Here is a 14,022-nt window from a genome sequence, read left to right on the forward strand (position 1 = left end):
CCCTTCATGCTTTAAAAGGCTCTTTACAAAATTACAAAAGAATTCAGTTTGTTTATATACTGTATATATACATACAGACATGTGAGTGGGCAAATATGCTTGCTTTATGCAAATGTATGTATATATTTATTATTGGAAAAATATTGTCCAGAAACCCTCACATGTACTGCATTTAGCATTAAAAATATGCTCAAATCATAACATGGCAAACTCAAACCCAACAGGCAACAACAGCTGTCAGTGTGCTGACTTGACTATGACTTGCCCCAAACTGCACGTGATTATCATAAAGTGGGCATGTGTGTAAAGGGGAGACTCGTGGGTACCCATAGAACCCATTTTCATTCACAAATCTTGAGGTCAGAGGTCAAGGGACCCCTTTGAAAATGGCCATGCCAGTTTTTCATCGCCGAAATTTAGTGGAAGTTGTAGTATGACATGAATGGTATCAATGGATTCCTTAGGTGTTCTTGTTGCATATGATACCATTTATGATATCTTTACTATCTGCTTTAGCACTATGCATCTTTAGCTTTAAAACTGAGCTATACACTGTATATATATATATACATACAGTGTACAGTGTACAGTGTACATATATACATATATATGTATATATATATATATATATATATATACATATATATGGATCACATTTGAACCATATTGTGCACCAGCCTATACAACGTGATTAGACATGAGGCAACGCCCATTTGAAGGACAATGCTTTGGTAATATAATAGCCCATGTGCTTATAACTAACAACTAACTTAGCTATGGTCCACGCACAAATGTAATGTTATCTTACCTAATGTGTTTTATCAGCATTGAGATTGCAAGATCGAATTCTTATCACTTTGAAATATTGCTGTTTTCTTCGGTGCCAGTACATACAGTAACTATAGTGAAGTGTTGTCGTGCAGGGACCTGCAAGAACCATCATTTCACCAAATATGAAGACGGGAGCTCCAAATATTATTATTTTTTTAATTCTCAAGCCATGAAAAAGAGTTTCTGACAATATTTCTATGATTCTGTCAATAACAATTCTGTCAATATCGCATAGTAATATTTGTGTTTTGGTACAACAGCGCCCCCGCTGGGGCATCAGTAACAGTTCAGGCAGAGAGTGGTACTGCCGTGTGAAAGTGGTGTTTGTGGGGAGGATGTTGATCTCGCCACCGGACTGCTGTCCTTTCCGTCCATTTCACGTTAATGAAAAACACAGTGGTGTCTGATGAGAAGAGGGATGAATACCAGGGTAGAATTTAAATAATACTTATGATACATGCTCTCAAGTGGATTATGTGTTTGCCAAATTACAGGAGATGGAGACCGCTATGATATTACTTCAGAAAATGTTGCTGTATAATAGTAAGATTCATATAGGATGCTATGATGTGGCCATCACGCTCTGAAGAAGGCTCCGTACCAAAACACGTAAGCGTATGTCTTTTGTGATGTGAGCCAATTAAACAAGTTAAATGTTAGTATATTGTCCTCCTTTCATATCTGAAATCTGTGATATCAAGAACAAAAGAAATCATTTGCCAATAATATGAGAAGACAATATCATTAAAAAAATAATTATTTCATACCCAACAGCCGTGTTAGAGGCTGTGATGGCACATGGATGCCAATCATTCCCACATCTTCTGGTCATGTGAAAAGATTGACATGTTTTGGAAAACTTTATGATATTTTAGATTGTATCTTGGTGATTGATTGATTGAAACAATGGATGGATAAAGTAAATGATATATTTGTAATGGTAAAACTGTTTCCCAGGGAATAGATGACATTCACTACCAACAACAAGAATGTTATCATATTTGGATCTGCATATAGCTAAGGACATAAAGACCGTAGATTAAGAAATTAACTTGATTCCCATGCTTTGTTGATGCTTTGTTAAAATGTTTCAATTGTTAAAAATAGGGCTGCAACTAATGATTATTTTCATTGTCGATTAAAAAATTACTCACACCGATTAATTGCTTATCTGAATAGTTGCCGATTAATTTAATAGTTAACAACTAATCAATTAATCGTTGCAGTGCTAGTTAGAAATAAAAAGCGTGAAAGAAAGACTATTAGAGCTCATCTCTATTCATCAACTAGAGAATTTGCCGATCGACTGCTTCACTCTTAGCAGACTTTATGAAATAATGTACACAAACCTCAAGGGAAAAGGATATATATATAAAAGAGGAACTCTGCTTGTCGTGCAGTGTGAGAAGGGTAAGGAGAGTGTGAAAGGAAGAGCAGTGTTAGTCAGAGTGTGTATGGGAGGAGGAAGGGAGGAGTGGGGGGGTTATATTCCCTATGGTGCCATCTAAGGAAGGTTCTGGGCCCGGTGAAACTGTCTGAATGGATGGAATGTTTCTTCAGACGTCCCAGAAGCACATTCTTCCACCGCGGGATCTCGGTTTGTCTTTTCTTGTTCCAAATTCACTCAATTATCCCCGACTGCTCTAAACATTCCAGGAGCCCCACATTCCTTTTTCCACTCCAGCCAGGATCACCAACCACCACCACCACCACCACCACCACCACCACCACCACCCTCCCAACACTAACACCTGCCCCCACCCAGACCTCTCCTTCTTTTTTCTTTCCATCATTCCTCATCACGGATGGACGTGGCCCAAGAAAAGACCCTCTCTTTCTCTCTCCATGCTGAGGAATTTGCTTTAGATGAAGGAAAGCCCTCATACTTGAGGCACACCTGGCTGGTACATTGTGCAGCTATAAAAGAAATGAGTGAAAGCAGACACGATCCTCCAGCTGCGGATGAGGCGGCACCAAAAAAGCAGCACCTCTTATTTGTCTGGTATGATTGGACTCATGATGAGATGCTAGACGTCTAAAGTGACACAGACATGCATGATTACACCAGGTGCACCGAGCATATTTAACTTGAAGCAGTCAGGCAAATGTATGAACCTAATTACCACAGAAAATAATGTGATGAAACAACATGACATGAAATGATGACATTAGAAGGAAAGGATTGTATTTTGAGGCATTCAGATAGCAGCTTCAATTGGGTCCGATTCAAGATGTTTTTCAGCTATCTGAAAATTTGGAGTAAATGCTTGAGGAAAGGATGCAGGGACATTTATCATCACAGAGTGTAAAATTTATGGGGATCTATTGGCAGAAATGGAATATAATATTAATAAGTATGTTTTCTTTAGTGTATAATCACCTGAAACTAAGAATCGTTGTGCTTTCCTTACCTTAGAATGAGCCGTTTATATACTACATACGGAGCTGGTCCTCTCCACAGAGCCAGCCACCATGTGGTTCACCACTCACTTCCCACGTACATACACAATACGCACTGGCTCTGCTCTTCTACAAATTACCTATGCTACTCTTAAAACAACTGGCTCTGTCAATTTGCGTTTTCACATCGGCCACAGTAGTTTTTCTAAACGCTTGTCACACAGGAGTTGCGGTAATCTGCAACCTCACCGCTAGATGCCACCTGATGTTACACACTGGTCCTTTAAATCACAAACAAAACAGGAAATAGATGCTTTAGGTAGCTAGAAAGGTAGGTTCTTTAAAATCAAATCCAACATACATCGTCCTGCTGCCGTAAATACTCACTAGTGTGTCAAATATGTACAAATCCGCATCTGAAAATAGTTCCCAATAAATGCACTATTGACTCCTGTTTTAGTAAAGTTTACTAAAAACTACAGAGTCCCAGACAGGCTAGGGAAATCAAGTGTTAAGAGACGGACCACCACAGCCATGGAATTGATATTCAAATGTTAAGTGACCCTATTTCACGAAGATTATGTTCTCTTACTTTGCTGCCAAAACTTTGGGCGAGTTACATCTTGACTAAAAAGAAGTTCTGTTTGATATTAACATGTGATACAGGTATTGTCTGCTCCACCACTTCTCTTTGTTGCCATTTTCCTCCACTGTTAAAGCTCTAAGATAGATCAATGCAGGATGTGCATTTGTTAACACAAATGTCAGGGAAACGCAGTCTCTAGATTGTAGAACTGGCAAGTGGAAAGCATAGCTAACGTGATGCTGGAGTTAGATATTAAAAAATGGCCACCGTGGAGGAATGTTGGATTTATAGACTAAATTAACTTATACTGCACCTTTCTGAAATGCGACATTGCAGCCGATATTGCCTTACAAATTTATGGACAACACAGTTTGCCGAACAAGTCTGCGACAAAACACCTCTAGCTTCATCTTGTTAGCCATATCCCAGCTAAGCACTAGCTACAACCCTGTTGAACAGGCCCACAGTGAAAGCACATGTCAAAAATATCCTGAACATCACTAAAGACACGAACAGGAAGTGTGTTATAGACATACTGTATGTGCACAAGATTACAGACAGAGAAGGAATTGTTTCAAGTAAAAATATGCACTCTGTCTGTAGCTTTAAGCATAAATTGCCGGAAGAAATGACACAATAAATTCTGCTGTAACAAGATTATGGAACAGTCCTCCTCGCTCAAGGCCTTTTCATTTAATTATGTCAAGATAACAAAGACAAAAAGGCCAAACACATCAATCAAGCCTGGACCTTTTTCCTTTTAAATAATCAGCAAAAGTTACATAAATAAATTCAATAAAATCCATGTAAATATGTGATCTACAGCCTTATTTCTTCAGAACTTGACTCAGCATTTTAAATCGTTTGCCCTGGTCTCTGCCACCGTTCACACAAGAACGACCTATAACTCAGCAGACTTCCTGCTGCTGCATGAGCTGACAGAGAAAGGAAGTGTTGCTAGTACACACTGCATACCAGTTATGACAATTTTCTTGAATATACTACAATGGAATCTGTTGTTTAAACGTTCCATCCGTCACTTAGACATAAATGGGGAGGCTGAGGGACGCTCGCCACAGAATTCCTGAGAACCGATTCTGAGGGCTGCTGTCTCTTCAGCTGTGAGTCCTCCTGGTGGGATCTGACAATGAGTTTCCATTACATTGAGCCACAACACACAATAATCTCTCAAACTTTGGTGAACGGTGAAATCACTTAAGCATCCCAGCTGGAGGTTGTGGAAATGCTCAGATAACCACGCTACAGAGCTATGAGCCTAATCCAATGAGCATTTCTATGAAGGAAAGAGACCCCCTTCTCGTTTTTTGGGGAGTGTGTAGTATGCATGTGTGTGTGTGTGTGCGATGGGGGTACTCAGACAGCCTTAGTGGAAACTATTATGCCAGGGCAATTGCAACACAGAGACGCATGTCCAGCTTTTGGAATATTTCCTGAATTGAATGGGTAATTAAGGAATGAACATTAGTGCGTGTTATTCTCCATTGACGTACAATGACAACACTGTTTCCTATCGCCGTAACACACTGCCGGATGTACACATGCGGCCATACGCACGCACGTAGACTCACATACAGTATGCACATACACACTGGAGAGGCTTTAGGTCAACATAGCAGAGGACAATCAAACAAAACATGACATAAGACCTGCTGTCCAAACAATTCAGAGAAGTTAAAGGGACATTCCACCAATTTGGTATTGGACTTAACTTACTCCTAACAAAGTTAGGAGACTTGTGAGAGACAGAAAGGAAAGAATGATCAAAATCGACAGCCAGGATATCCTGACTTTTAGTTCCTTGTGTATCAAGGTCAAGCTCCAGAAATGCTAGATCCTACATTTCCCATAATGAAACTAATAAGATGTTTTTGTTCAACTATTGCTGCCTGGTAAATGCTAATGTCTTTCAAGCTCCATGTTCCTAACGCAGGCTTTCTATTAAAACGATGTATTAAGTTTCCAAGCCCAAAACGAGATGCTGATGACATTTTCAGGGTTATTTTTTCACACTGTATTTTAAAGGGACAGTATGTAGGATTTGACGCCATCTAGTGCTGTGGTTGCAGATTGCAACCAACTGAGTACCCCTCTGCTCACTCTTCCCTTTCCAAGACTGCAGTAACGTAAGTCGGCAAGTGCACAACCATGGTAACGCTGTTCGTCTCGCTCAGAGGCCATCCTTACCATAATAACACTACTTTAGGAGCAACAAAAGTCAGACAGCGGTACCACGGTTTTGTACTCTGCAGCTAATGTTTTTGTTTGGTTTGTCCGTTCTGGGCTAATGTAGAAACATGGCGGAGCAACGTGGCGGACTCTGTGAAGAGGACCCGCTTCCTAGATATGAAGGGCTCATTCTACAACGTTCATACAACGGTTCATATGATATCTTCCGAAAAAATTATTTCTCCTTTTTCGCTTGTTTTCCTACAAATGTCAAGCAACAGGTGTCAATTTCCGCTTTCCAGTCCTATCAAAATAAACTTCCGTCTTCACAGGAAACAACTTCCTCAGGTTTAGGCAACAAAACAACATGGTTAGGTTTAAGAAAAAGACGGTTTGGCTTAAAATAACTCCGGAAGTGGCGTTACTTAAATACATCAGTTACGTGATAAATAAATCAACGTTGACTTCTGGTTTCACATGGGACACAAACCCTGGTCTCCTGGGTGAAAGTCTGGTATTTTTGACCTGCCCATCCACCCCGACCTCCTCCCTACACAGCGTTTGCCGTTCTCTATATTTCCTGGTTCATGACGTGAGTTACACATAAAAATTGATTTTGTGGGATATACACAAATTACAGTGCATTACTTTTCGTAGGTATAGCTACGCACAGTATATGAGACCAGCCTGAACGGAAACCTTTCTTAGTTTCAGATGTTTATACACCGATGGAAACATAATTATGAATATTATATTCAATTTCTGACAATAGAGCCCCCAAAATGTTACACACTGGACCTTTAAAGCTGTTTTCATAGTTGTACTCGCCATGATGGGTAAACTGATGGTGATGTACAAAATCAATGGAGTGTCCCTTTAAAAATCATAATATGACATTAACATGGGCAAATGGGCACTCATTAGCATAATACAGCTTGGAAAAATACACACAAGAGAGCATTGCACATGTGCTCACACGGACACACCCCCTACCCAAATAGGCTGCGCACACACAGGCACACCTCCAGTCTCAAATACTCACAGACACTGGCTATATGGATCTGTTCACAATGTAATCATATGGATATCATATTAGAAATATTGCACTGATATGTGGACATTGGTCATACTTTAAATAATTTTTTTTTTTTTTTTTTAAAAACACATTAACCTAACCAGACAGCCTTCCTGGATAAAACCAATAGTCTGGGTACTTTTAGTTTGAAAATGCTTCAGTGTTCAACCTATCCACACGAGCGACCCGCAACAAAAAACACTATCCGGAGTTATTTACTTTTACTGAATGACTATGATCTGTTTAAAGAATTAATTTCAGCTGCTATATGACTCATATTCATATAACGGGAGCATGATGATTCAGTAAAAGTTCACAACTCATCCGAGTCTCAACTTTAAGTGCGCAGAATAAAGAAAAAGAAAAAGAAAAGGAGTCCAAACTCACCGGAGAGGCTCTCAGTGCTGCTGTCTCACTCTCGTATCGTCATGTTATAAAACTACACGAGGTTACAGAAGGAGAGAGAGAAGTGAAATGTCCGATCCTTATTAAAAAAAACACAAATAAACACTCTGCCCTTCATGCGAAATGTCCTCTTTGGAATCTGCCAGCCGTTCATGGGAATAATAATAATAATGGGTTTTGTGATGCGTATTTACGCACTGCGTTTTCCATTCGGGGTGAAAGTTTTCATCAATCGGAATCATTTGAAAACGTTCGGTAGAGGGGACTTATTGAGACCCCCAATGTAAAAAAAAAAAAAAAGTAGAGACAAGTATTTGTCTCCCCCCTCCACCACCAACACCACAACATCTCTGGTGGAAAATTGGATCACTTTACCTCCGAAACGTGATGGACACATTGCGTGAAAAGTCAAATTGCCTCAAGGAGTGAATGTAAAAGGAATTTCCCTGCATGAAGAACATATTTAACAAGCCTTTAAGCTGTCAGGAATGCTTTGTGGTCTTGCTTGGCCAAAGGGAGAGAAATATGTTAATAATGTAGGCTACTGCCATACCAAATATGGCGATATTGTTACGTCTGAGCTCTGGTGCGCATCTGGAAACGCTTAGCTCCTCTGAATAAAAGGCACTGGGAAGCCAGAAATAGACGCTGTTAAACGTATTTTCTGCCCACACCTTTTAGACTCACTCACAGAGAAAAAACCTACAGCTATTTTAAAACGTGGGCCACTGAAAACATGCTATAAAAGTTGGATTTAACTAATTGCTTTTAATTAAAAGAAGCATTAGTGGCACACAAAAATGACAAGAAGTGTGATACTGAAATGTGTTTATTGTAACCTTATAATAAAACTACTTTTTGGGCACGTTTTCTTTTCATATCACTTTAGGATATCCTCTGGCATGTTTTTATGATGTTTTTAAATCACAGGATAACAGTCAACTGATGCCAAATCAAATTGTCTCTTTCACTGATTTGTCTATAAAGTGGAGAAAAAATGAGAAACAGATCAGAGGGGAAAAAAAGTTACAATAAAGCACCCAAAACTCCAGTACTTCTACAGAAAAAGTCCTCCTGAACTTGAGTTGATAGATGTGAGAAGCGAGCAAGAGGAAGAAAAATGAAAGGGGGGGATAAACAAGAAGGGAAAAATGTGAGACGGAAAAGTGTGTTCAGATGGGATCCAGGGGGGGAAAAATCCATTTGAGAAAGAAAAAAAAGAAAGCTTTAGACAGGGTGGAGCTTAGGGGTCTTGGATGGAAAATGCGCCGAGAAACATTCCTGGCATAGTTTGGGAACAGTTCAGCAGGCAGCCCAGGAACGACGTCAGCTTCCCACTACGGTATAAAAGTGAGGAGGTGGCCGGACCTCAGCAGACTGCAACCGCTTTACCCAGAGCTTCATCTACTCTAAAAGGAGCCTCTAACACCAAGAGAGACTACCAGCAAACAAAATCAAGAGAGACTGGACGACTGAGCGAGGGAATACCTAAAGGACTCCTCCGAAGAACAGACTATACCTACTTTTCATACAACTGGGAAAAGGATTCCTCTTGAACAAGCAGAAGAAAATTTATCCAAGATGCTGATGCTTACTGTTATCGTTGCCTTCCTTGGAAACCTCAATTTGGTGAGTTTATTTCTCTGTTTCTGTGTGAAAGAGATTCTGTGTTTAGCCTATAAGGAGAGGGGGGAATGCTTCTTTAGATGGGATGAAATGCTTGATAGCTTTTTGTGGATATTCTGTGTGACTTCAAAAAGTTTCAGTCATTAATAGAAGATTTGGTTGTTTGGCTGTACAGGTCCTCTCCTCCCCTTCCTCCTCCTGTCCCTCCGTGTGTGAGTGTCCCCTGGAGATGCCCAAGTGCTCACCCGGTGTGAGTGTCGTCCTGGACGGCTGCGGCTGCTGCAAAGTTTGCGCCAGGCAGCTGAATGAGGACTGCAGCCTGACCGAGCCTTGTGACCACACTAAAGGGCTGGAGTGTAACTTTGGGGCCAGCTTTGCTGCTGCTACTACTCGTGGCATCTGCCGAGGTATGTATATAGAGATTATCCAGCTATCCAGATGTGCATGCTTTTAGATTAAGTGTTTAAAATAAGTAGGTTTTAATTCAAGAGTATGGTGAGTGATTTCAGCACTGTGGAATGTAGATAGACTAAACCTCAAAGTATACAGACAGCCCACTGTGGAGGGGGAAAGAGACTCCTCAGGCAGCCTGAAGAATTTCACAGTTTAACTGATCCTTACCTGGCAGCCATGTGATGTCTTCAGCAGACGTTTTCTGAGCCGAGCAGGAAAGAATAACATTCCTTTCCCCCTTTTTTTCTCCTCTTGCAGCCAAGTCAGAGGGCAGACCCTGCGAATACAACAGCAGGATCTACCAGAACGGAGAGAGCTTCCAGCCCAACTGTAAACACCAGTGCACATGCATCGATGGGGCGGTGGGATGCGTCCCGCTGTGCCCGCAGGAGCTCTCCCTGCCCAACCTGGGCTGTGCCAACCCAAGACTGGTCAAGGTGGCAGGCCAGTGCTGCGAAGAGTGGGTGTGCGACAATGGCAAGGATACAGACCTCCTGGAGAAGATCTTTGGCAAAGACATATTTACCGATGAGTTGGAGACAGAACTCACTAACAGGAACGAGCTCATTGCTATTGTGAAGGGACAACTCAAGTCTCTACCTGGTAAGAAAGCTGTTTTTACATCTTGGACAATTGTTTTTTTATGGATATATACATAGAGTATCTTATGTAGGATTCTAAGATGCTAATGTTCTTCTTCTTTTAATCACAGCCTTCAGATCACAGCCTGAAGTCCACATGTTTGACAGCCAGAAGTGCATCATCCAAACCACGCCCTGGTCCCAGTGCTCCAAGACCTGTGGAACAGGCATCTCCACCAGAGTCACCAACAACAACAGCGAGTGCAAGCTGGTCAAAGAGACAAGAATCTGTGAAGTGCGGCAATGCACCCAGTCACCTTACTCCAGTTTGAAGGTAAGCTTGAGCAAACCGTGACTGAATGTGATGTGAAACACACAAATGATACCGTGACATCACTTCTGGGTTCCGAGCGCACGACTGATCTCCCATCTCCTTATTCCTCCCGCAGAAAGGAAAGAAGTGCAGCAGAACCAAGAAGTCCAGCCAGCCGGTGAAGTTCACCTACGCCGGTTGCTCCAGCCTGAAGAAGTACAGGCCCAAGTACTGCGGCGCCTGCGTGGACGGCCGCTGCTGCAGCCCCCACGACACCAGAACCATCCGCGTCAAGTTCCGCTGCGAGGACGGCGAGACCTTCAACAAGAACATCATGATGATCGAGTCCTGCAAGTGCACCTACAACTGTCCCCATGCCAACGAAGCCTCCTACCCCTTCTACCGCCTCTCCAATGACATCCACAAGTTCAGAGACTGATTGGTGATGAATGTCCAGAACCCTTCAGCAAAGAGAAAGAGATGATCAGCAGTACTGGCGGCCAATGGCGGTCCAGGTTGAACGCAGGGGTGTAAATAAGACTACCAATCAACTACCAGCTTCTTGTTGTAACTAGATTCCCAAGGAATTGCGGGCTTACATCATGAGGACTTAATGAAGTGCACTGTTTGCTGTGACTACATCAGCATTCTCAACTAAGAACTGCTTCGTATTAAAGGAGCATCCGAAGTAGCTTCGTTATGGAGCAAGATGTAATTAATATTTGTACATTCATGTTAGTCGCTGATATCAACTCACTGTGTATATTTTGATCCTTTACATCAGACATGACTCAAGACTGTAGACTTGTGTGTGTATATGTGGATATGCACATACGCAACTTCAATTAGCATACCATCCTGTATCTTAAGAACAAGACACCGAGATGTAACCTCTGGACTTGTTTGACAAGCGTGCGGTTTCATTCCTTCCTGACGTGGGCATTACTGTTCATGTTTTGTGGCAGCTATTGAACTCCCTTCATGAAAAAAAAGACAAAGCGAAACATGTCAAAAGGATGAATGAATGTTTTTATTATTGTTATTAATATTATTTATCGAAAAAATGTAGCTACTTTATTTGGATATTATGTGTCATACTGGAATAAATTGTAAAATGATTTAATTTTATATGCCACAAATAAAACTGATTTATTTATGAAATAAGACACTGCCTGAGTTCAGTCTGTTCAAATGCACAGGGTGTGTGGGGGGGGAGGGTATTTAAAGCCAGCGTTTCCAGAGGAAATCCTCCTGTTATATCATTCTGTAGACCCAACAGCATCTCAGACAGACACTGAGCAGGGTCAGTCTGTTCTTATATAACACAACCGTGGAGGCGCTCTCTTCTGACTTTCTGTGCTTTGGAATGCCATTCTGCAGCGAGCTAGCTTGCTTTCATTTGATCTGGCTAAGCCATACACTTGACTGATTCGGAGAGGGGGGGGGGAAAAAGATTAAGTCCACGAGTAGCAATGAGTATGGGAGTATGCCAAGAATCTTAAGTGCTGCTCTGAATGGGCTGGGATTAGACACCATGCAAGGGGGGACAATGACTATTATTGTATACAATGGGCTGTATACAATGAATGCATTCCCGGGTACGCTTTTCTTTTTTTTTTTCACACAGCGGACTAGCACTACCAAATTGACCTAATTCATTAGCAGTTGCCTTTAAAAGTGAATTAGTTGCATTGGCCTCTGTTGACTCTTAAACTGCAGGGGTCTGCTAAACAGTTGTAAACAGGCCTGCAAAGTAGGGAGGGCTTAAGTCTGCCTTCCAGGATTTAGTTTAACAAGCATTAAGAAATACTATTATGAGGTAGAAAAAGGGGAAGGACAGGAAACGGGGGTAACAGAGTTCCTTCTGTGGTCACAGAAACTTCAAATTCCTTTTCACAGCTACTGGAACAGCGTGTTGCTACTGTCACAAATACCACTTGACTCCCGGCTTTTCATTATTTATGTTTACCTGAGCTCAGATCGCTTTAATCCTGCACGTTTTACGACCCCCAAGGTACATGAAACACACGCAATATGAAATGCATGATTAAAGAGCACAATAAGTATCAGTCTGAAAAGGATGCGTGTTATTTTTTCTTTTGGAGACACAGGGTTTGTTGGCAGATGTTTGCACCTGGTACAAATACCTACAGTGGAGTTTGATCTGGGGTAGAGAGAGCAGAGCTCAGGGGCAACGACAGGGAAGGGTTTCTTTTTTTGATCCAGGTAGAGGGAGTGGCTCAGGAATGCAGCAGTGGCTCAGAGAGCAGACATCCTGATGGGCGGCAGATGTTGGAAAATATTTCAGAGCAACATGTTCACTTTAGCTAAGAAGATTTTCCAAAATATACACAAACACTCCCAGGAATTCACTTGTGTCCACAAAAAAGGCATTTTATCGCCACACAAATATCTGTAAAAACACGTCTATCTGGAGGTGCACGGCACTCCTGCACAGCTTCCCTGCACAGCTGCTGGAAATGAGTCTTAATCGAGTGTATTTAATAAGAGGTTGAGCGGGACACATTGCCTTTGATTGAGCTGCATACCGCACAGGATGTGCCCACTGAGGTTTTACAGATTGCTCACATGAAAGGCTGCTGAGGTTTACCTAATCACAAAGATGTGTGGCTACCCCTTGCAGCCCGGATTTACAGTCCAAACACTTTCAGGGAGCCCTCTTTTTTTTTTTTCTCTTTTCCCTTTCTGTTGCTGCCGAAAGAAGAAACTTTCCATCTCCAACTCTCCGACTACAGTTTTGGAAAGTGCCGTGCAATCAGACCGTCATTTGTCTTGTTGACACAATGCAGCTAACTCGGTTATGTAACGGCATCTGTATGTTATGTGAGCGGTCCTTTCGGTCATCCGTAGCATTCCTTTATAATGTACAGACTGGCGCGGTGGCGAGGTTTACAATCCCTCAGCCTCGACCGAGAACCCAAAGATCTGGATCATTGTGAGAAATAATTCGTGGTGTCCCTGCCAACACAGCACAAACCTGTAAAAACTCAGACACACAGGAAAACAAGGCTCTCACACACATGCAATTAAAATCACTCAGCGACTACCTCATTCCCTGAACCCCAAATGTGTTTATATGACAAAGACATTAGCATTAAAGCTTCATCAAGAACTACGTAATGCTGCGCAGCCAGAAGCTAACAGGATCGAGAGTGGTCATTACAACATGCTGGAAGCTGCTGAGCACTGATGTCAGCTATTTAACAGCCCCTATGTCTATAACCTCAGATTAATATTCACTGTTGTAAGGAACCCAGGGGCAAGAAGCAAGGAGGGTTAGAGGCTGGCCACCGAGTCATTTGTTTTCCAAAGCACCATCTGCTGGACAAAATAGGAAAAAGCATTCTGTGTATGAAATGTATTTAGACCGACTCCCCTGATTTCACCTGCAAAACTCATCGACTGTGTGGCTGAAACTGACCGAACATCTTACAAATTATATTTCTATGAATTTGGATATTAAATGTTACATTTCTCACGGAAACAAAGTGATGTAAAAGACATCCATTTGCCAAATCCTGACAGGGTGTGGGACCCTCTTGCT

At 41.7% G+C, this 14,022-nt stretch overlaps 2 protein-coding genes across 2 annotated transcripts in view; one reads left to right on the forward strand and one right to left on the reverse strand.

Annotated features, from left to right (window-relative positions):
* ddah1 (dimethylarginine dimethylaminohydrolase 1) overlaps positions 1–7,760 on the reverse strand; it is an 86,277-nt gene extending 78,517 nt beyond the window's left edge. The window contains exon 1 of the mRNA XM_074634989.1: positions 7,467–7,760. The gene's annotated coding sequence lies outside the window, so the exon portion shown is untranslated. The remainder of the gene's footprint in view (positions 1–7,466) is intronic.
* Positions 7,761–8,854: 1,094 nt separating this feature from the next.
* Positions 8,855–11,621, forward strand: ccn1 (cellular communication network factor 1). The gene is made up of 5 exons (XM_074634988.1): positions 8,855–9,113; positions 9,286–9,517; positions 9,822–10,166; positions 10,276–10,478; positions 10,594–11,621. The coding sequence occupies exons 1-5, from the start codon at positions 9,066–9,068 to the stop codon at positions 10,894–10,896; spliced, it is 1,131 nt and encodes a 376-aa protein (XP_074491089.1). The 5' UTR covers positions 8,855–9,065; the 3' UTR covers positions 10,897–11,621.
* Positions 11,622–14,022: the final 2,401 nt, after the last annotated feature.

The sequence above is a fragment of the Sebastes fasciatus genome, chromosome 5 (assembly GCF_043250625.1).
Source record: "Sebastes fasciatus isolate fSebFas1 chromosome 5, fSebFas1.pri, whole genome shotgun sequence".
In the NCBI taxonomy this organism is placed as follows: domain Eukaryota; kingdom Metazoa; phylum Chordata; class Actinopteri; order Perciformes; family Sebastidae; genus Sebastes; species Sebastes fasciatus.

Excerpts from the sequence above, each read along its gene's own strand:
- ccn1 (XM_074634988.1), top strand. The coding sequence starts at position 9,066 with ATGCTGATGCTTACTGTTATCGTTGCCTTCCTTGGAAACCTCAATTTG. Across the intron at positions 10,167-10,275 it reads ACAACTCAAGTCTCTACCTG|CCTTCAGATCACAGCCTGAA; the intron begins GTAAGAAAGCTG and ends TTTTAATCACAG. Across the intron at positions 10,479-10,593 it reads CACCTTACTCCAGTTTGAAG|AAAGGAAAGAAGTGCAGCAG; the intron begins GTAAGCTTGAGC and ends TTCCTCCCGCAG.